Genomic DNA, 24,032 nt, shown 5'->3' on the forward strand with positions numbered 1-24,032 from the left:
TATCAGCTAGAAATAGCACCGCGCGCCACCCTTACCCGCACTAAGTACTCAAAAAATCGGGTTCCCGCTGTGCGGCCTAAGCCGGAGGCGACGGTTTCAGCGTCTGCCTTTCCTGGCCGTGACCTGCCACGCGGAGGTGGCCGCTTTTTGCAATCTGTTCTTGAAGAAAGTGCCAGCCTCCGCATCCTCCTAGGAACAAGTCCGACCACGATCGGTCCCGTTGTGAAACGAGCTACATTAGCCCGGCCTCTCGGCTTTTGGAGTCTCCTCCCAACGCCTTATAGGTATAATTTGGCAATGTTGCTCACACCTGGGTGTACTGAGCTGTGTGGGATTCCCTAATGTTTGGTAATGTTGAACCTGCGTGTACCCAGCCTGGGAGATACCTGGGACCTTTCCTTAGCTCTAAGGCCAGATCTGCCTGTGCTGTTCTGGTGCTGACAGACAGCCTGTTTCTAACAGAAAATAAGTGATATAATTAAGCATTCAGCACCTGCACTCAAACACACAGAGCCAGTGAGCTAGAGGGTAACCATTAGAGATCAGAAACGCAATTTAGTCCTCAAAAAATTCACTCTAATGAGGAAATAGACCAGCAAGTAGGTAATTGCAGTTCTCTGATATAGGGACAAGTCCTAAAGTGTATGATACATTACATTGTTTGCTGAGAACCATGGCAAGGAAAACCTGGCTGCCACCCCCACCAAGTGGAAAACTGCTTGGGGCATTCTAAAGTAGCAAAACAGTATATGTATATCATACACCGATTAAAACAATTCTTGAAGTATGCGATACCTGACCCTGCCCCCGTGGCGCCCCCGTGGCTCCCTCGTGGCTCCCTCGTGGAAAATACAGGCACCAGCTGCCTCCCTGGTTTCTCTTGGTTCTATGAGAAAACACAGACCACCTGTTTGTTAATAAAAATCACCTGTTCAGAGAGAATAACTCCGTGGGTCGGAATCTGCTCCAGGCCCTCACAATGGAAAGCTGTCAGCTCTCTGAGGCTTTCAGCTGGAGAGGCTGTTGGCCCCCGGACAGTCCCACTTTGCTGTTCTGTCTGGATGTCTGCTTCTTAATTCCTTCAGTGCCACCTGGGTGGGCGTCTCTACGGCCACTCTGGTCTCCATACTCTGATTCGTGTATTTTCTCATTCTTCTGAAACACACTGTGTGTTAAAGAATATGGTATCCTCGCCGGGTGCGGTGGCTCACGCCTATAATCCCAGCACTTTGGGAGGCTGAGACGGGTGGATCACAAGGTCAAGAGATCGAGGCCATCCTGGTCAACATGGTGAAACCCCGTCTCTACTAAAAATACAAAAAAAAAAAAAAAAAAAAAATTAGCTGGGCATGGTGGCGCGTGCCTGTAATCCCAGCAGAGGCAGCAGAATTGCCTGAACCCAGAAGGCGGAGGTTGCGGTGAGCCGAGATTGCGCCATTGCACTCCAGCCTGGGTAACAAGAGCGAAACTCCGTCTCAAAACAAAAAAACAAAAAAACAAACAAACAAAAAAACAAAACAGAAAACATTGCTCTTAGCTCGGTGGCTCATGCTTATAATCCCAGCACTTTGGGAGGCCGAGGTGGGCAGAGCACAAGGTCTGCAGATCGAGACCATCCTGGCCAACACGGTAAAACCCAGTCTCTACTAAAAAACAAAAAATTATCCGGGCACGGTGGCAAGTGCCCGTAGTCCCAGCTACTGACGAGGCTGAGGTGGGGGAATCATGTGAACCTGGGAGGTGGAGGTTGCAGTGAGCTGAGATTGTGCCACTGCACTCCAGCCTGGAGACATAGTGAGACTCTATCTCAAAAACAAACCAACAAAAAGATGCCATAGGCCAGGCACGGTGGCTCACACCTGTAATTCAGCACTCCTGACCTCAGGTTATCCGCTTGCCTTCACCTCCCTAAGTGCTGGGATTACAGGCATCAGCCACTGTGCCCAGCCTTGCAAGGTTCTTATAATGTGAGGAATATATGTATAAAGCATGTTGTTATAGCCTGGGCCATAATACACAGTTCATTAGAGCTATAAGAGTCTATCACAGGGCCGGGCGCGGTGGCTCACGCCTGTAATCCCAGCACTTAGGGAGGCCGAGGCGGGTGGATCACAAGGTCAAGAGATCGAGACCATCCCGGTCAACATAGTGAAACCCCGTCTCTACTAAAAATACAAAAAATTAGCTGGGCATGGTGGCGCGTGCCTGTAATCCCAGCTACTCAGGAGGCTGAGGCAGGAGAATTGCCTGAACCCAGGAGGCGGAGGTTGCGGTGAGCCGAGATCGTGCCATTGCACTCCAGCCTGGGTAACAAGAGCGAAACTCCGTCTCAAAAAAAAAAAAAAAAAAAAAAAAAAAAGAGTCTATCACTTCTATGTATTGATTTTCTTTTCCTAATTTTTTTTTTTTTTTTTTTTTTTTTTTTTTTTTTGAGACAGAGTCTCACTCTGTCTTTCAGGCTTGAGTGCAGTGGTGCAATGATTGTTCAATACAGCCTTGACCTCTCAGGCCCAGGCAATCCTCCCATCTCAACCTCTCAAGTAGTTAGGACTATAGGCATGTGCCACTATGCCTGGCTAATTTTTTGTACTTTTAGTACAGATGAAGTCTCACTTTTTGCCCAGGCTGGTCTCAAATTCCAAAGCTCAAGTCATTCTTCTACTTCACCCTTTGAAGTGTTGGAACTACAAGTGTGAGCCACTGTACCTGGCCTTGGTTTTTAGTTTGTGTTGACTTCCCACTTGACTTGGAGAAGGGAAAAAACGGGGCTAGATGTGGCTCATGCCTACACTCCCTGCACTTTGGAGGCTGAGGTGGGAGGATCACTTGAGCCGAGGGATACAAGACTAGACTGAGCAACATAGGGGGATACCCTCCCTACAAAAAAATTAAAAATTAGTTGGGAGTGGTGTCATGTGCCTGTGGTCCCAGCTAATTGGGAGGCTGAGGTGGGAAAATTGTTGAGTCTCTTAAACCTTCCTTTATAAATTTCTCAGTCTTAGGTAGTTTCTCTGTAGCAGTGTGAAAATGGACTAATACATTAACTTTGGGAGGCCAGGGCAGGAGGACTGCTGGAGGCCAGGAGTTAGAGACCAGCCTAGATGATACGGTGAGACTCCTATCTCTAAAAAAAAAAAAAGGAAAAATTAGCCAGGCTTGGTGGCATAAGCCTATAGTCCCAGCTACTCGGAGGCTTAGGCAAGAGGATGGCTTCAGCCCAGAAGGCTGATGCTGCAGTGAGCCATGATCACACCACTGCATTCCAGCTTGGGTGAAAAGTGAAAACATTCAAAAAAGTAAAAAGAAACCTGCATTTAAAAGACAATAATTCCTGAACTGGATATAAACACAACAAAATCCACTATATGTCATTTACAAGTGGCAAATGTAGAACATAAAGGCATAGAGAGTTTGAAAGGGAATGAATAGATTTGCCAAGCAAATAACAGAAAAAAGACGGTACAGCAGCATGAGTACAAACTAAAATGCAGAAAACTTCACACGGTGATAGAGTGTTCACTTCACCAGGAAGTTACATACATAATTTTTGTTTACGCTTAATAATAAACACACAGTATCAGAACATATAAGGCACAATTTGCCAGAACAATGAAAAGATATTGACAAATGTGCTCCCATGAGATTTTAAAATCCCTTCTTAGTAATTGATGGATTCAACAGAATAGATAATAGACTACAGGCAGATTTGTGCAACATGCTTAACAAGCTTGTTCTGAAGAACATGTATAGTATATTGTACCGAAGCACACATAAACCACCTGCAAACACGGATCACAGGTCAACCCATAAGTCTCAACACACTTCAAAGCCCCAATTTTCCTAGAATCAAATCATTTCAGCATTGTACCAGCCAAGATTCCTATGATCAAACAAAATATGAGGCTTAAATGTTCATTCTCCTCTTTGAGACCTACTACAAAATTTTAGTTCATATTCCATCATTTGACAGGTTAAATCATGCTTTCTGTAAACTCTACCAAAGCCAGTGGTTTTTGTTGCAGTTGGCCTACTACATGTGTCTTTGTCCCAGTGGCAGCATTATACAATAAATTATGGAGTTTTTATATGCTGTGATAGAGTATTACTGCCCTAAATTATTAATATATATTATTTTTTTATAATATATATTATTGTCCTTGCACTCCCGCTCTAATTTCTGATTTCACCCTGGTTTTTGCACTCCCCTCACGTCCAGTATCTCACTAAAATTTTCATAAAGGAACAATGCCTGCTGCATTTTCAGGATCAATCTAAATAATCCCACTCAGGTACAGGCAGTACTTACAAAGATCTTTTGGCCACACACCAAAGATTGTGTTCCACTTGAGTGAAAATCACAGAGTTCATGATCCTCGTGAGAACCCTCTATTCATAAACTTGCTTGGTTCTTTTGTCAGTGGTTTTTTTTTTTTTTTTTTACTATTACAAAAGTTGATTTAGCAAAAAGTCTAATATGAAAATGTACATGACCTAATTTTTACATCATAGTAAAACAGGCCCTATGGAGAGGGGACATGGGTTTCTCTGCTCAACAGCCATTATTTATACTCATTCCAAGGCTTCTAACATGATGATACTATTTCCTTGTATAACAACCATTCCAGTATTGTTCTGTTGTCCGCTAGTCGCCATCTCCACACATTCATCGATCACAAGATTCATAAAGGGATCAAATCCCCGCAATATTCCTTGGGCATGTCTGCCACCATTTAATTTCAATGATAACTTCTTGTCCATAAATTTTTTCAACTCGAGAGGGTGAGCTTTGCTCATGATGGCTACTCTTCGGGCACACAGAGGCCTTGGAACGGAATGCATGGCCTACCCAGCATTTTTTTTTTTTTTTTTTTAACGTGAGTGACTCCATTTTGATTCTGACAACTTTTTTTTTTAATTGCATTTTAGGTTTTCGGGTACATGTGAAGGACATGCAAGATTGTTGCATAGGTACACACATGGCAATGTGATTTGCTGCCTTCCTCCCCATCACCTATATCTGGCAATTCCCCCCATGCTATCTTTCCCCAGCTCCCCACCCCCTGCTGTTCCTCCCCTACCACCCTGCGACAGACCCCAGGAATATTATGCAGTCATCAAAAACGATGAGTTCGTGTCCTTTGTAGGGACACGGATGAACCTGGAAACCATCATTCTCAGCAAACTGACAAGAACAGAAAATCAAACACCACATGTTCTCACTCATAGTTGGGTGTTGAACAATGAGAACACATGGACACTGGGAGGGGATTCTGACAACTTTCACACCTCTCTCTGCTGAACCTTTCCTGTATTGTCCCAGAGATCTGCATAATGACCATGATTTAGTCAGGTGTCAGAAAAGCTGTGTTTTTCACGTGGACACAAGGAGGGTAACCACACACACTGGGGCCTGTTGGGTGGGTAGAGGGGAGGAGAGCATCAGGACAAATAGCTAATGCATGCTAGGCTTAATAGCTGATGGGTTGTGAGGTGCAGCACACCACCATGGCACACGTTTACCTATGCAACAAACCTGCACATTCTGCACGTTTCCTGGAACTTAAAGTGAAATAAAATTGACATCAAAAGAATATAACATGCCTAAAACTGGAGAGTTACTGTTCATGAAATACAAGTTAATGTAAAGCAAATTTTCCTTCTATTTCAAGCATATGCTCAAAAATTTAAGCACATCTTGCCAGTTTTAATTACTAAATAATTTTGGTTTTAAAACTATTTCATTTTAAATTTCCATTTAGACTGCAGGGGTGTCCAATCTTTTGGCTTCCTTGGGACACACGTAAAATACACTAACACTGGCAAGAGCTGATCAGCTATTTAAAAAATTGCAAAAAGATCTCATCTTTTTTTTGAGAGAGAGTCTTGCTCTGTTGCCCAGGATTGAGTACAGTAGCACAATCTCAGCTCACTGCAGCCTCCGCCTCCTGGATTCAAAAAATTCTCCCACCTCTGCCTCTGCAGTTGCTGGGATTACAGGTGTGTGTCACCATCTTGGCTGATTTTTGTATTTTTATTACAGACAGGGTTTAGCCATGCTGGTCAGGCTGGTCTGGTCTGGGGGGTGCCTTTTATAGGTCCTGAGAGGGAGAAAGCGAGAAAAGGGGAGTGAGCAAAGCATTTTCAACATTCTTGCAAGTTAATCTGAAAATACAAAGCAGTTTACATCTCTAAAGCAAAGAGAGATACTTGCTGGCTACTTCTTTTAAAAAAAAGTAATAATAAAAACAAAGCAAAGAAAGCAAGTCACAGGCATGGCATGGTACACAAGACCTCATGAAAAATCTGAGGTTCTGTGACAAAACTTTGTATGAGATTCAGCAAAAGGTTCAGGAAGGTGAGTACGGTATTTAATAAACCCTAGTGATGACGGTCTGGATTAACTGGGTTCGTGGAGAGGAATAGTATGTTTTACTTTAGAAAACCTTTTCGTAATTGAAGAATAAACCTTGAAAACCTATTTCCCTTCAAAATAATTATATTGTTTTCCCTGAAATGTAGTTTTCTAGTTTCATACCACACTGAGTACAGGAACAACTTTTGAGCATTGTCCTCAACAAAGAGTACACTGGACAGAGACACAATCGACAGAGATTTGGGCAAGATGTGGGGTTTCCTGAAATAATCTGTTATTAGATGTGTTCCCCACCCCCCGCCCCAAAGTCCTGGTATTGCAATTTTATTTTCTTGCCTTTTAATTTGTCCTTTTGACACAAAGCTTGACCCATGGAAGGTTTACAGCTGTGAGAGAATCAGGGAGACGAAGCTCTACATTGATTTCTTGGGTTCTATGTAAAGTATGCCACAGAAGACGGCCACCTCTCCACATCGGGCTGTTTCTCCTGCAACTGAACTGCTGCCCAGCCCATGCCAGAAGGTCTTCAGCTCCTCTCCCTGTGAACACAGAGATGCTTTCTCCATGCTCAGCACCACTGTTCTGCCTGTTTATTTCTTAAACTAGTTTTCCAGTAATTGGAGAAACCTGTTACTCCACATGACAACTCAAAGAATGAGTTCAAGAGATTAGAAAATAAAGGAAAAAAAAAAAGGGAAAGTTTGGCTGGGCTCTGGTGGTTTATTCCCGTAATCTCAGCCCTACGGCAGGCTGAGGTGGGCAGATCACTTGAGGTCAGGAGTTCGAGAACAGAGTGGCCAATTTGGTGAAACCTTGACACTGCTAAAAATACAAAAAATATAAGACCTGCAACTATAATCCCAGCTGCTCGGGAGGCTGAATCAGGAGGACTGCATGAATGTGGAAAGCAAGGGTTGCAGTGAGCTGAGATCATGACACAGCCTGGGTGACAGAGTGAAACTCAGTCTCAGGAAAAAAAGAATGATACAATGGCCTTTGGAAGCTCAGGGGGAAACTATGGGAATGGGGAGAAAGATCAGAGACTACAAATTGGATTTCGTGTGTACTGCTTGGGCGAGATGCACTAAAACCTCACAAATCAACACTAAAGAAGTTAGTCAAGTAAGTGAATATGACCTGTTTGCCAAAAATGTATCAAAAGAAACATTAAAAAAATTTTTTTGAAAACTGTGAAAATTGAGGACAGTATTTTCAAGTTACAAAGGAACATCTCTTATGAGGCTTAATTATTCTAATGTTAAAAGAAATGAAGAGAAGAAAGTTTAAATAGAGAGGCGGTCAGACATTTCCTCCACAGCAATGAAATCTGTAGCATACATTTTGTATTCTGAACCTTAGCTTTCAGCCAGCCTTTGGAAGAAGAAGAGGGCCCAGAACTGGGCATTGGGGTAGGAAGGAGGAGAGAAGCCGTCTGGACACAGCAGGTAAAGAGAAGGGGTAGGGACTCGAGGCAGAGCCAGTCCTCCTGCTTGGGACCTGGGCCTGGGAAAACTAACTAGGGGCAGAGGGAGGAGCCCCAGGCTGTGGATGCCTCTGGGGGGAACTTTATATCAGTAGGGCAAGGGGAGGTCCTGAGGCCTGGGGGTATCCATAGCCTCCCTACCTTTGGTTGTCTTCTGGTTGCCAATGTGCTGCAAGTCACGACCCTCGCTGGCTCCCAAACCTGACTGGGCAGGCTCCAAAGCAGTTGGGTCTGTTGCTACTGTCACCTCCACCTCGTAGATCTCAGAGCTGCAGGACTGCTCCCTTCATGTCACCCTGAGCTGGCCCCGCTTGGGCCTGGCATTGGGGTACAGCATGTTCCAGGCATTTCTGCTCCTTTCTGCTGGGGTCTGTGCCTTTGCTGGCTGTCCACTCATAGATGTCTGAGCCCCAGGATGGCTCCACAGAACCCCTATGGGGGCTGTGCCTGGGGTTGACTTTGGCGCACATGCGACAGGTCAGTGTGGTCCCCATGGGGCAACTCTGATTTTCTTGGGCGCTTGGGCCTCTGCCTGCCTATATGTCTGCAGAGCTCCCCACCTACTGACTATTCCTGGCAAGGCACAACTGGCATGGACAGCCCTGGACCATGGGGCTGTACCCTACTTGCAGCCTGCACCATGCCTCACCTGCCCACCCTGAGCTGACTTCTCTGCAGCAGTCAGAACCTGCCTGGTTGATTTAGAATGGGCCTGGATGCACCAAACCTGACAGCTGTGACTGTGGGAGGAGAGAGCATAGACGGAGCTCCTTATCCTCCACCCCCACCCACAAATTGAACATCCCCGACTGAAGACCCCCAACTGAAGACCACCAACTGAGGGCACAAAACAAAGGCAACCAATGAGGGAAGCCACTGAAGGCCACCAGGTGAAGGCCGGTTGACCTGCCAACCAGACCGCATCCTGTTAAGAGAAAACAATCAGGCCCAGGGCACCTCCATACTTCCCCCCAGACTCGGAACTTGAGGGAGCAGGCACAAGGCTCACTAGGCTCCGCCCTGCCAGTGGTCCCCACCTTTCATTCATTGCTGGCTGCTGGGAGCTTTCAGGTTTCTCACTGTGCTGATGTTCCTAGGGATCATCACCTTACCATGAATGATGCTAAAATTACTGAAACCAAATCCACCTCATGCACTAGCTGGGATTCATAGAACCTCCTTTTCCTCATTACCTCTGAGCTTTATAGAAACTGGAAAAATGACAGATTTCTGCATGTGCTTTCAGAAAAACACATTGCCATGACTTAAGGCTACCCTACAATGTAAAGTTGCTTATATATTCAATACATATATATTCAATTTACCTTTTTTGAAAATAACACACATATTCAACCTAATTAACAAGACTAACAGAGAAAATTTCCTAAAATTTCTACGCTAAGTTCATCACAATTTTCTAATGCTCACTTTCATAGAGCAACTTAAAATTTATGGTTTCAACAAAGAAAGAGGCTTATGGAAGAGAAAACCACCCCTTTAATACAAGATTTTAAATGTGATCCTCAATCCTACTAATAAATAACAATTACCCAGTATGTATTGTGAATATGGTGACCTTATTTAATCTCTCTAACTCTTGGTTTGATTATCTACAAAATATAACCACAATTTTATAAGCTTGCTCTAAAAATTAGATGACAGAAAAAGAATCCTCCTTCTCTATATATTGAACACTTACAAATTTACAGGCATTGTGTCCAGATTTTTACACACTTACCTTATGGAAGCCACAGAACAACCTCATCTTTTAAATTACATGCATTATGCCCAGATCTTTACACACTTACTTTATGGAATCCACGTAACAACTTTGTACTTTAAATTACAGTCATTATGGCCAGATATTTACACGCTTACCTTATGGAAGCCACATAACAACCCCATGTTTTAAATTACAGGCAATATGCCCAGATTTTTACTCACTTACCTTATGGAAGCCACATAACTTCATCTTTTGAATTACAGGCATTATGCCCAGATTTTTACACACTTACCTTATGGAAGCCACGTAACAACTTCATCTTTTAAATTACAGTCATTATGGCCAGATTTTTACACATGTACCTTATAGAAGTCACATAACACTCCCATCTTTTATTGATCAGCAAACTGAGGCTCAGCGAAGTTAAAAACACATTCCCCACCACATCATAATGAGTGATGGAAATGGGATGCAAATTCCATTCTCTCTGACACCAAAGGTTGTGCAACATAACAAAGACTGAGTTGTACCCAGCATATGGAGGGAGTCAAAATGTGTTGATTCCCTTTCTCTACCCTTTTATGTGTGAATTTCATAATTTCATTGGTTTTTATGGCCTCAGAATAATCCTAAACTCCCTTCCACGTTGCCTTGCAGTGGTCCCCCTTCTTCATGGGGATGATTACTAAGCTGCATATTTAGACAACATATTTAGCTCCTTATAAACTGGTGCTTTGATTAAGAAAAGACATTTTTTAGGCCAAGAGATGTGTTGATCATGAAATAAAATTTTCTAGGCTCTAGGTTACTAACTGAATTGTCTAGCTTTTCTAAAAAATTTATTGCTATTCCATGTTAAAAAAAAAATCACAGGATCCACTGAATTTGTGCAGAAAGACTTAGAACTATGCTGCAGGAGCATCTTCCTGACAGCTGTGCAGGAAGACCAACTGATACACACAAAGCAAGAGCACGTCCAAAGGCCAGATGTGGTGGCTCCTGCCTGTCACCCTAGCAATGTGGGAGGGCAAGGTGGGTGGATCACTTGAGGCCAGGAGTTCGAGACTAGCCTGGGCAACACAGTGAGACACTCTCTTAAAAAACTCATTTTATATGACTGCAATCAAGAAGAGTGCCTCTAACATTGCTTTATGATAAAGAGTTCTGGTGTAGAATACAAGATACACAATTTTGAGTCTCACCGTGGTATTTAAGTTTAACCAGAAAAGCTGTCATTTTCTCTACAGCAATGAAATCTATAACTTACATTTTGTATAGAAAACCAAGTTTTCAGGCAGCCTGGGGCAAGATGAAGAGGAAACAGACCTGGGCATTGGGAGAGGAAGAAAGAAGAATAGGTGGGGACTGGAGGCAGAGCCAGTTTTCCTGCTTGGGGCCTGGGGCTGGGAAAGCTAAGCAGGGGCAGGAGGGAGAGCCCCAGGCTGTGGATGTCTTTGGGGGGAACCTTGAGTCAGCAGTGGCCAGAGGAGCTCCTGCTGTATCCAATCTTTTATAGATCAGCATAACATAACATATAGATGAGCCTTCTGGTCGTCAATGTGCTGCAAGTCAGGACCCTGGCCAGCTCCCAAACCCAACTGGGCAGGCTCCAAAGCAGTGGGGTCTAGTGCTACTGCCACCTCCACCTCATAGATAATGGAGCATCAGGATGGTTCTGCTCACCACACTCTGAGCTGGTCCTGCCTGGGGCTGGCACTGTGGGACAGCATGTTCTGGGCGCCTGTGCTTCTCTCTGCTGGTGTCTCTGTCTTTTCTGGCCACTCACTCATAGATGTCAGAGTCCCAGGATGGCTTCACAGAACCCCTGCTTTGGCCCTGCCTGGTGCTGCCTTTGGTTTACATGAGATACTTCAGTGTGGTCCCCTTGGGGCAACTCTCCTCCTCTCAGGCAGCTTGGGCCTTCACTTGATTCCATGTCTGCAGAGCTCAGAACATGCTGCCTCTTCCCAGCAAAGTCACACTAGCACGGGCAACTCTGGCCATAGGGCTGCATCCCACTAGCAATTCGCACCTTACCTCACCACCTACTTTGAGGTGACTTGTCTGTAAAAGTTGCGAACCTGCCTGGTTTATTTAGAATAGGGCTAGATGCAACAAGCCTGAGAACTGTGACTGTAGGAAGAGAGAGCACAGACGGAGCTCCTTCTCCTTCCACCACTGCCAAACCAACTGAAGACCAACAACTGAAGAGCACCAACTGAGGCCACTAAACAAAGGCAACCAATGAGGGCACCCACTGAAGGCCACCAGGTGAAGGCAGGTCGTCCTGCCGACAAGACCGCATCCTGGTAAAGAGGAAACAATCAGGCCCAGTGGCCCCTCCGTGTGTCCCTGCCTACTTGGAACCTGAGAGACCAGGCACGTGGCTCACAAGGCCCCACCCTGCCAGCCACTGCATCCTAACTGTCATTCATTCCTTTCATTCATTCCTGGCTGCTAAGAGCTTTCAAGTTTCTGTCTTGAAGTTCCTAGGGATTATCACCTTACAATGAATTATGCTAAAATTACTGAAGCCAAATCTGGCTCTTGCACTAGCTGGAATTCATAGAAACTCCTTTCCCCCATAACCTCTGAGTTTTTAACAAACTACAAAAATAACAGATTTCTGCAGGTGCTTTCAGAAAAAAAATTGCCATGAGCTAAGTCTACTCTGTGATGTCTAATTATATTTCACATATATATATTCATATGCATTCAATCATACATATTCCATTTACAATTTTGAAAATAACACACATATTCAGTCAAATTAATAAGAGTAATAAGGACATTTTCTAAATTTATACACTAATATATCACAGATTCCCAATGATCACTCTGATACATCAACTTAGAATCTATGGCTTCAACAAACAAAGAGGATTTTGTAAGAGAAAAGCATTCTCTTAAGACAATATTTTAAATGTGATCACCATTGCTGCTTTCGACAGGCAGTTACCCAGTAAATGTATTGTGAACTGCTTTGTGACTACAGTGACTCATTGAATCTTTTGGATCCTTGGTTTGATAATGTCAAAAATATGAGTAACACCAGTTTTATAAACTTGCTCTAAAAATGAAATGAGAGAAAAATAATCCTGCTGTATATAATGAAGACTTACAAAATTATAGGCACTGTGTCCAGATTTTTACACACGTACCTTACTGAAGCCTTAAAACAACCCTATCCTTTAAATTATATTTTGCCCACACCAATTTTTACACACTTATATTATGGAAGCCTCATAATAATCCCATCTTTTATAGATGAGTACAATGAGGTTCAGAGGAGTTAAAAACACATTCACCATCACGTGCTAATGAGTGATGGCACTGGGATTCAAATCCAGTTCTCCCTGATGCCATAGGTACTTGTTACTTTTAACTAGAAATTACCCATTAAATGTATTGTGAACTGCTTTGTAACTGTGGTGATCTATTTAGTCTTTCTGATCCTTGGTTTGATTATCTCAAAATTATGAGTATCATCAATTTTATAAACTTGCTCTAAAAATTAAACGAGAAAAAAAATCCTCCTTCTTTGCATATTGAACACTTAGAAAATTATAGGCATTGTGTCCAGATTTTTACACACTTACCTTACAGAAGCTTCGTAACAACTCTCAGCAAACTGAGGGTCAGATGAGTTAAAAACACATTTACCACCACATCTCAATGAATGATGGAACTGAAATTCATATCAAGTTCTCTCTGACACCAAAAATGGTGCATTTAATGAGAACGTTATAGCCAGAACATGGAGGGTACAAAATATGTGGATTCCCTTTTCTACCCATTCATTTGTGAATTTCAATGGCTTTCACTGCCTCAGAACAATCCTAAACTGTCTCCCAGCTTGTCTTGCAGTGGTTCAATTTTCTTGGGATGATTAGGAATCTGCATATTTGGACAAGCATCACCTTTTGACAGGTGTATAGATCAAGAAATGAAATGTTCTAGGCCATAGGTTACTAACTGAATTATCTAGCTTCTCTGCAATAAAGAAGGGGCTAGTCCGTGTAAAAAAAATCACAGTATCCACTGAATTCATGCAGAAAGATTTGGAGCTATGCTGTGGAAACACGTTATTGACAGCCGCGCAGGAAGTCCAGCTGAAACATACAAAGCAAGAGCCCATCCAAAGGCCAGGTGTGGTGGTTCCTGCTTGTCATCCCAGCAATATGAGAGGCCAAGGCAGGTGAATTGCTTGAGGCCAAAGATTTGAGACCAGCTTGGGCAACACAGTGATATGCTGCCTCTATAAAAAATAATTTTTTAATTATTAGACTCAAGAACAGTACCTCTACCCTTCTGCCATTGCTTTAGGATAGAGAGCTTTGGTTTAGAAGTCAAGATATGAAATTGTGAGTCCCAATGTGGTTACTTAAGTTTAAACGGAAGAGCTGTCAGACATTTTTTCTACAGCAATAATCTCAGTAGCATCCATTTTGTATTTCGAAAATGTAGTTTTGGGTCAGTCTAGGGGAAGAAGAAGAGGCCCCCGAAGTGGGCATTTGGGTAGGGAAGAGGAAAGAAACCGGCTGGATGCAACAGGGAAAGAAGAAGGGGTGGGTACATGAGGCAAAGCCAGTCTTCCCGCCTGGGACCTGGGCCTAGGAAAGCTAACTAGGGGCTTGAGGCAGGAGTCCCAGTCTGTGATGCCTCTGGGGAGAACCTTGGGTCAGAAACAGCCAGAGGGGCTTCTGAGGTCAGGTAGTATCTGTCGCCTCCCTACCTTTGGGCGTCTTCTGGTTGCTAATGTGCTGCAGGTCATGGTTCTGGAATCCGATTGGGCAGGCTCCAAAGCAGTGGAGTCTGGCGCTACTCCCATCTCCACTCTGTAGATCTCAGAGCCGCAGGACGGCTCTGCACGCTGCACCCTCAGCTGGCCCCGCTTGGGGTTGGCATTGGGAAACAGTGTGTTTTGGGCGCCTCTGCTCCTCTCTGCCGGGGCCTGCGCCTTTGCTGGCCATGCAGTCATAGATGTCAGAGCCATAGGACAGCTCCGCAGATCCCCTGCGCCTGCCCTGCCTGGGGCTGGCTTGGGTACACATGTCACAGGTCAGCGTGGTCCCCAAGTGTCACCTCTGCTCTTCTTGGGCAGCTTGGGCCTTCGTTTGCCCCCAAGTCTGCAGAGCTGAGCACCTGCTGCCTCTCCCCAGGAAAGGCAACCAAATGCCACCAAGTTAAAGCACCCGCTGAAGGCACTAACTGAAGGTCACTGACTAAAGGCACCGACTGAAGGCACTAAGTGAAGGCCATCAACTGAAGGCTGGTTGCCCTGCCAGCTAGATTGCGTACTGCTTAGGAGGAACCAATCAGGCCTTGAGTTCGCATGACGCCCTGCCCTTTCTTTTGTGATGTGGGAGTCCAGGCACTGGTTCATAAGGCCCTGCCCCAGCCCCACGGGCCCCGCCCCATCCTTCATTTATTGGTGGCTGCTATCAACTTTCAGGTTTCTTTACTGTGAATTGTGAATATGAATTCCACTGAAATTACTGTATCCTAACGTATCTCATGCACTATCTGACATTCAAAGACCTCTCTACCCCCATGGTCTCTGACGTTTTTGGAAACTGAAAAGACAACAAATTTCTGCAGGTGCTTTCAGGAAAAATAATTCCATGAACTAAGATTACTCTGTGATATATTGATTTCATATGTCAATACATATTCATATTTATATCCATAATTCAAAACACACATATTGAAGCAAATTAACAAGACTAACAGAAGAAATTTTCTAAAATTTGTACACTAAGTACCTCACATTTTTCTTATAATCACTATGATACAGCAGCTTAGAATCTATGGTTTCAACAAATGAAGAGGCTTATGTATGAGAAAACCACCACATAATACAAGATTTTCAATGTGCTCATCATTGCTACTCTTAACTAGCAATTATCCAGTAAATATATTGTGAACTGCTTTGTGACTATGGTGATTTATTTAAACTTAGTGATTCTTTGTTTGATCATCTCTAGGATATAAATAATATCAATTTATAAACCTGTTCTAAAAATTAAAGGAGAGAAAAATAATCCTCCTTTTCCATGTATTGAATAATTACAAAATTAAATGCATCATGTTCAGATTTTCACATACATACCTTATAGAAGCCACATAACAGCACTCTTTTAAATTACAAGCATTTTGCCATAATTTTTACACACTTACCTCATGAAAGCCTCAAAATAATCACATCCTTTTTAGATTCGTAAACTGAGGCTCAGACAAGTTAAAAACACATTCACCATCACATCACAATGAATGATGGAACTAGGATTCAAACCCGGTTTTCTCTGATGCCAAGAATAGTGCAATTTAACAAGAACCAAGTTATACTCAGAACATGGAGGGATCAAAACATGTGGATTCCCTTTTCTACCTACTCATGTGTGAATTTCAATGGCTTTGACGGCCTCAGAACCTCCCTTCTAGGGTACCTTGCCATGGTTCCATTTTTCTTGCGAATGATTAAAAATCTGTATATTTAGACACAAGCATCACCTTTTAACTGGTGTGTTGATCAAGACATGCAATTTTCTAGGTTACTGTGAATTGTCTAGTTTCTCTGCAATCAATAAAGGCACTATTTCATGTAAAAAAAAAAAAAAACCACAGAATCCACTAAATTTCTATGTGGAATTTTCTTTGGGAAAGATTTGGGACCGTACTGCAGTAGCATCTTATTGACAGGTGCACAAAAAGACCAGATGAAACACACAAAGCAAGAGTGCATCCAAGTGCCAGGTGTGGTGGTTCTTGCCTGTCATCCAGTAATGTGGGAGGCCAAGGTGGGTAAATCACTTGAGGCCAGGAGTTCAAGACCAGCATGGGATACACGCTGAGACCCTGTCTCTACAAATAATTATTTTCTATTATTAGAATCAAGAAAAGTACCTCTGATCCTCTTACATTGCTTTGGGATAGAGAGCTCTGGTCTAGAACTCAAGATACAAAATTGTGCGTCCCAGTGTGGCTACTTAATTTTAAATACAAGAGCTGTCGAACATTTCCTCTACAGCAATGAAATCTGTAGCATCTATTTTGTATGTTGAAAATTTAGTTTTCAGCTAGCATAGGGGAAGAAGAGGGCCCAGAAGTGGGCATTTGGGTAGGGAGGAGAAAAGAAATCAGTGGATGCAGCAGGGAAAGAATGGGTGGGGACGCGAGGCAGAGCCAGTTCTCCTGCTTGGGCCTGGGCCTAGAAAAGTCAACTGGGGGCAGGAAAGAGGAGCCCAGGGCTGTGGATGCCTCTGGGGCAAACTTTGAGTCACCTGTGGTCAGAGAATCTCCTGAGGCCAAGAGGTATCCGTCGCCTCCCTACCTTTGGGCGTCTTCTGTTCGCCAATGCGCGAAAGTAAGGGCTCCGGAATCAGACTGAGCAGGCCTCTGCTCCTCTCTGCTGGGGCCTGCGCCTTTGCTGGCCACCCACTCAGATGTCAGAGTCACAGGATGGCTCTGCAGATCTCCTGCGCTGGCCTTGCCTGGGGCTCGCTTCGGTGCACAAGCCACAGGTCTGCTTGGCCCCCATGGGGCACCTCAGCTCTTCTCGGGAAGCTTAGGCCTCTGCTTGCACCCAGGTCTGCCGAGCTGAGAACCTGCCCCCTCTCTCCAGGAGAGGCAACCAAATCCCACCAATTTAAGGCACCTACTGAAGGCACTAACTGAAGGTCACAAACTGAAGGCTGGTTGCCCTGCCAACCAGATTGCCTCCTGCTTTGGAGGAACCACTCGGGCTTTGAGTTCCCTCCTCACACCGCCCTTCCACTTGTGACCTGGGAGTCCAGACACTGGCTCACAAGGCCCCGCCCCCAGCGGCCCCGCCCCACCGTTTATTTATTGGTTGCTGGTACCAACTTACAGGTTTCCTCACTGTGAGTTATGAATATGAATTCCACTGAAATTGCTGTATCCTGTTGTACCTCATGCACTATCTGACATTCAGAGACCTGCCTTTCCCCCACGGCCTCTGAGTTTTTTGGAAACTAGAAAGAAGACAAATTTCTCCAGGTGTTTTCAGGAAAAAATCACTGCCATGAACTAAGATTACTCTGTAATATATTCATGTATCCATAATATTCATATTTATATCCATAACTCAAAACACACTTAAGCAACTTAACAAGACTAACAGAGGACATTTTCTAAAATTTATACAGTAAGCACATCACATTTTCTTAATGATCACTTTGAAAGAGCAACTTAGAGTCTATATTTTCGACAAATGAAGAGGCTTATGTAAGAGAAAAGCACCACATAATTCAAATTTTAAATGTGCTCATCATTGCTATTTTAACTAGTAGTTACCCAGGAAATATACTGTAAACTAATTTGTGAGTATGGTGATTTATTTAAACTTACTGATCCTTTGTTCATCTCAAAAAGATAATACCAATTTTATAATAACTTTGTTCTAAAAATTGAGACAGATAATCCTCCTTCTCCATATATTGAACACTTACAAAATGAAAGACATTATGTCCAGATTTTTACACACTGACCTTATTGAAACCTCATAACAACCCCATCTTTTAAGTTACAGGCATTATCCCCAGATTTTTACAAACTTGCCTTATGCAAGCCTCATAACAATCCCATCTTTTATAGATGAGCAAAGTGAGGCTCAGAAGAGTTAAAAACACATTCACCATCCCATCATAACGAGTGATGGAACTGGGATTCAAATCCAGTTCTTTCTGACACTAAAGGTGGTGCAATTTAACAAAGACCAGGTTATACTCAGAACATGAAGAGATCAAAACATGTGGATTTTTTTCTCTACCCTCTTATCTGTGAATTTCAATGTCTTTCACGGCCTCAGAACAATCCTAAGTTTTCTCCCAGGTTACCTTGTGGTGGATCCCTTCTTGGGGATGATTAGGAATCTGCCTATTTAGACCACAAGCATCTGTAAACAGTTGTGTTGATTAAGAAATAAAATTTTCCAGGCCCTAGGTTACTAACTGTGAGTTGTCTAGCTTCTCTGCAATAAATAAAGGGGCTATTCCATGTAAAAAAAAAATCACAGGATCCACTGAATTTGTGCAGAAAGTTTTGGAACTATACTGCAGGAGCATCTTACTGACAGCTGTGCAGGACGACCAGCTGAAACACACAAAGCAAGAGCGCCTCCAAAGGCCAGGTGTGGTGGTTCTTGCCTGTTATCCCAGAAATGTGATGGCCAAGGGGTGGATCACTTGAGGCCAGGTGTTCAAGACCAGCCTGGGAGACTCTGTCTCTACAGATAATCATTTTTTAATAATTAGAATCATGAGGAGTACCTCTGATATTTCTTTAAGATAGAGAGCTCTGGTCTAGAACTTAAGGTGTAAAATTGTGAGTCCCAGTGTTGTTAATTGAGTTTAAATACAAGAACTGTCAGACATTTCCTCTACAGCAACAAAATCTGTAGCATCCATTTTGTATTTTGAAAACTTACTTTTCAGCCAGCCTAGGGGAAGAAGAGAGGGCCCAGAAGTGGGCATTTGGGTAGGGAGGAGAAAAGAAACCTTCTGGAGGCAAAAGGGAAATAAGAAGGGGTGGGGACTCCAGGCAGAGCCAGTCCTCCTGCTTCAGGCCTGGGCCTAGGAAAATTGAGTAAAAGCAGAAGGGAGGAGCCCCAGGTTGTGGATGTCTCTTGGGGGAACCTCGGGTCAGCAATGGTCTCCTGAGGCCAAAAGGCATCTGTTTCCTTCCTACCTTTGGGTGTCTTCTGGTGGCTAGTGTGCTCCAAGTCACGACCCTCACCAGCTCCCAAATCTGAGTGAGCAGGCTCCGAAGCAGTGAGGTTAGGTACTAGAGACATCTCCATCTTGTAGATCTCAAAGCTGCAGGATGGCTCTGCTCACAACACCCTGAGGTGGCCCCCCTTGGGGCTTGCATTGGGGTACAGTGTGTTCTGGGTTCCTGTAACTCCTCTGTGCTGGGGGTCTCTGCCTTTGCTGGCCGCTCACTCATAAATGTCAGAGCTGCAGGACGGCTCCATAGAGTCCCTACACAGGCCCTGCTTGGGGCTGTCTTTGGTGCGCCTGCTACAGGTCAGCACAGCGTGGTTTCCTTGGGGCACCTCTGCTCTTCTTGGGAAGCTTCGGTCTTCTCTCTCTTCCAGGTCTGCAGGGCTCAGCACCTGCTGTCTCCCCCCAGGAAAGACAACCAAATGCCACCAACTTAAGGCACCCACTGAAGGCACTAACTTCAGCCCACAAGCTGAGGGCCGGTTGCCCTGCCAACCAGATCGTATCTTGCTTAAGAGAAACCAATCAGGCCTTGCATTCCCTCCACGTGCTACCCTTGGTTAGCAGGTGCATCTCATTCCCCAAGCTTTTCGGCATCCTTTTCAGAAGCATTTGACAGCCAAGAAAGCAGGCTGTGATTCACCTACTCCTTCTTGGGCTAAAGATCTCAGAGTTAGTTGCACATCTTAATTCAAGGAAAAGAAATACGAATCCTTCTATCATTAAAAACAGCATAGAATAATCTGTTTAATAAATTATTTTTGATCATCCACATTTTGATGGCAATCCCACATTTGGTAATAATGATTAATATATGCAAATATTTTTTAGCCAGTTAAATTGGAACATATAATTTGGAACATCTTCATGATCATTTTCGTTCTAATCAGTAACTTTAATGGAATAATAGGGTGTTTTTGATAAGCCATATGAGTTATTCTCAATGTTTATAAGATCTTATGACAGTTGTAACCACAATGGATCATTAGGGCCTGGTGTGGTGGCTCACGCTTGTAATCCAAGCACTTTGGGAAGCTGGGACAGGTGGATTACCTAAGGTTAGGAGTTCAAGACCAGCCTGGCCAACATGGTGAAAGCCTGTCTCTACTAAAAATATACATACACAAAATTGCTGGATTTGGTGGTAGGTGACTGTAGTTCCAGCTACTTGGAGGCTGAGGCAGAAGAATCACTTGAACCTGAAAGGCAGAGGTTGCAGTGAGCCAAGATTGTGCCACTGCGCTCTAGCCTGGGCAACAAGAGGGAAACTCTGTCTTGAAAAAGAAAAGAAAAGAAAAGAAAGGATCATTAAATATTAATCTAGTAGATATATCATTTGAGAATTTAAAAGTGTCTTTTCCATTCAGATGTTTATTTATGTTATTGTTTTTTCTGTTGTATGCATTGGCCAGAGACTCCAGGGTAATGCTGAATAGTATTGATGATAATATTGACCTTAATGGTGTATTAGTCACATCTCTTATTTTCTTAATTGGATGCTTTGACATATGAGCCTTGTTGACCCTTGGAGGGACTGTTCCTCTCAGGATAAGCTAATTGCTGGATATAGTAATCAAGTTGCCTGCATGTATGACTTTCCTGTATAATCCAACCAACCCAGAGTTGGTACTCCTTCTTTATCCTCTCTTCCTCACTCTTTCTTCTTCTTTTTCTCTGTTCATCTTTTTCAGTCTTTCTTCTTCACATTTCTGGCCACTATCCTATTGCCCTAATTTCCTCAGGGTCAGGTAGCATCTTCTTCTCCCCAGAAGTCAATGAAATTATTCAAACGAGCCAGTGCTGATCCTGATTAGCCTGACTTGCTTATTCCTTCCCATGAAAACTGCAAGAAATATTCTTTCCCATGTTTCCCTGCCTCCCCATTTCCTCTGCCTCCTGACTGACCTTGATGTTTCCCTGTCCTGCCCCTTGTGGTGTGCTATGCCTACTGTTTCTAGGGGACTGTGAGTAGTAAAATAAACTACTCTCCTTATGACAGTCATTTCTGTGTTTGTGCGTCTTACTATTACAGATTAAAAAAAATCCTGGGTACCATGCATGCAAATGACATTCTCTCAGTGCTGTCAGTTTCGGACACTTTTTATCAGTATTAAAACATCTTCCTTCAGTTGCTAGCTTCTTAAGAAGTTTTAATTTTTTTAACAAGGGGTGTTGTTGAATCTCATCAAAAGCCTTTGTGACATTTATTGAAATAATTATTTACCTCCTCTGACTTTTTCCAATAAAAATGATACTGATTGAACAATAGGTTAAAATTAAAGTTTCATCAAGGACCGCCAGGATGTAAGAGCTGTGAAAGTCCAAATCACCATATGCAGGTTTTCTTTTCTTTTCTTTTCTTTTTTTTTGAGACGGAGTTTCGCTCTTGTTACCCAGGCTGGAGTGCAATGGCGCGATCTCGGCTCACCGCAACCTCCGCCTCCTGGGTTCAGGCAATTCTCCTGCCTCAACCTCCCGAGTAGCTGGGATTACAGGCACACGCCACCATGCCCAGCTAATTTTTTGTATTTTTAGTAGAGACGGGGTTTCACCATGTTGACCAGGATGGTCTCGATCTTTCGACCTCGTGATCCACCCACCTCGGCCTCCCAAAGCGCTGGGATTACAGGCTTGAGCCACCGTGCCCGGCCTATGCAGGTTTTCAGAGCAAATATTTGAGAACCTGTTCCACAACTGTTAATTCCCCACATCGACTTTAATGGTGTGAAATGATGTAAAGTGGAGAAGACTGCAGGGAGCTGCTGCCTCGCACTCTCCCGTCTCGCCTTTGATAGTCCTACATATGGAGAGGAAAATAATGCAAACTTTTAACCCTGGGTCTAGAGGAGGAATTTTTAGGGGACCACCAGGACAACTGAACAAAAAACTCCTGGAACTAAGGAGCAGTTATAGCAAGGATGCTGCATACAGAGTTGATATAGGAAAGTCCATTGCAATTGCTCTTTTACACACCAGCAATGAGCAATTGGAAGCTGAAGTTAAAAACAATGCCACTTACGTGAACATCCCTTTCCCCAAATGGAATACTTAGGTATAACTCCAACAAAATATATAAAATATCTCTCAGGAAACCTATAAAATTTTGATTAAAGAACTGGTGAAGACAAATTAAGATCTGATGACTATAGGCAGAATAAAGAAATGTAAAATATATACAATTAAAAAATAAGGAGGCTAGTGTTAGAAGATCTAACATACATTTCATTAAAGTTTCAGAAAAAGTGAATAAGGAGAGGCAATATTTGAAAACAAAATAAATCACAATTTTCAGGAATAGTGAAAGGCAGATATGTGTAGATTCAGAAACCTCAGTAAATTATTAGGTAACTTAAGTAAAAAGAAATCCACAGTGAGATCCATCGTGTGCACCAAAGACAAAGAAAAGGTCTTAAAATCATTCAGAGGGGAAACAAAGAGATGACCTAATAGGAATAATAATTTGACAGCTGACTTCCAAAAACAACAGTGAAAGGCAGAAGATAGTGGAGACAATCCCCTCCGAAATCTGAGTATTTTTACCGTCAATTGGAATTTTACATCCATTGAAACCATCTTTGAAGAATGAGGGTGAAGTAAAGACACTCTAAAGAAAAAAGCCAGCTATAACACAAATACTAGACAATAATGTGTGTGTGTCTGTCTGTCTGTCTGTGTGTGTTTTAGATCAAAGTGTTACCAAGTCTATGTGTTTTCTGGGTTAAAGTTGTTTAACTAGAGATTTTATTGAGTATGGATATTATCATTATAGGTAGCTATTAAAAGAATAGGTACAGTATATGTTTTCAACAGGGAGTTTAAAAAGAAGAATAAAATCCTAATCACATGAAGTAGACAAGAAAGGAAGAAAAAAGCCCCAGAAAAATTCAGAATAATAGAATGTACAAACTAAGATGTTAAAAACAAATAAAATATGTAATCACAATGAGAGTAAAAATTACAGGCCAGGCGTTTTGGCTCATATCTGTAATTCCAGCACTGTGGGAGGCCAATGCAAAAGAATTGCTTGAGGCCAGAAGTTAGAGACCAGCCTAGGCAACAGAGCGAGACCCCCATCTCTACAAAAAAAAAAAAAAAAAAAAAAAAAAATTAGCCAGGCATGGTGGCATGAGCCTGTAGTCCCAGCTACTCGGAAGGCTGAGGCAAGCGATAGCTTGAGCCCAGAAGGTTGAGGCTACATTAAGCCATGATCATACCACTGCACTCCAGCCTGAGACCCTGTCTCCAAAAAAAAAAACAAAGAAAAAAGAAAAAGAAATTTAAAAAGTAAAAAGAATAAACACTTGCAGTTAAAAAAAAAGAAAAAAAATAAATTAAAAGAGTAAAAAGAATAAACACTTGCAGTTAAAAGATAATTACTAAGCTAGCTATAATCACAACAAAATCTGCTATGTGTCATTTACAAGTGGCAAATGTAGAACATAAAGGTACGGAGAGTTTGAACGTGAATGAATAGATTTGTCAGGCAAATACCTGAAAAAAGATGGTACAACTGCATGAGTACAAGAAAAAAAGCAGAAAACATTACACAGTGATAGGCGGTTCAATTTACCAGGAAGTTACATACATAATTTTTGTTTACACTTAATAATAAACAGTATCAGAATGTATAAGGCACAATTCACAGAACAATAAAAAGATATTGACAAATTTGCCCTCCAAAGATTTTAAAACATCCTTCTTAGTAATTGA

At 42.9% G+C, this 24,032-nt stretch overlaps 1 protein-coding gene and 1 pseudogene across 1 annotated transcript in view; both read right to left on the reverse strand.

Moving 5' to 3' along the window:
• Positions 1-200, reverse strand: part of PDSS1 (decaprenyl diphosphate synthase subunit 1) — a 57,907-nt gene extending 57,707 nt beyond the window's left edge. Inside the window, exon 1 of the mRNA XM_074404904.1 lies at positions 36-200. Coding sequence (XP_074261005.1) covers positions 36-185 — 150 coding nt within the window. The 5' untranslated portion in view covers positions 186-200. The remainder of the gene's footprint in view (positions 1-35) is intronic.
• A 4,265-nt stretch (positions 201-4,465) lies between these two features.
• Positions 4,466-4,840, reverse strand: LOC120367625 (small nuclear ribonucleoprotein G pseudogene; annotated as a pseudogene).
• Positions 4,841-24,032: the final 19,192 nt, after the last annotated feature.

Source organism: Saimiri boliviensis, chromosome 8, assembly GCF_048565385.1.
Source record: "Saimiri boliviensis isolate mSaiBol1 chromosome 8, mSaiBol1.pri, whole genome shotgun sequence".
Classification (NCBI taxonomy): Eukaryota; Metazoa; Chordata; class Mammalia; order Primates; family Cebidae; genus Saimiri; species Saimiri boliviensis.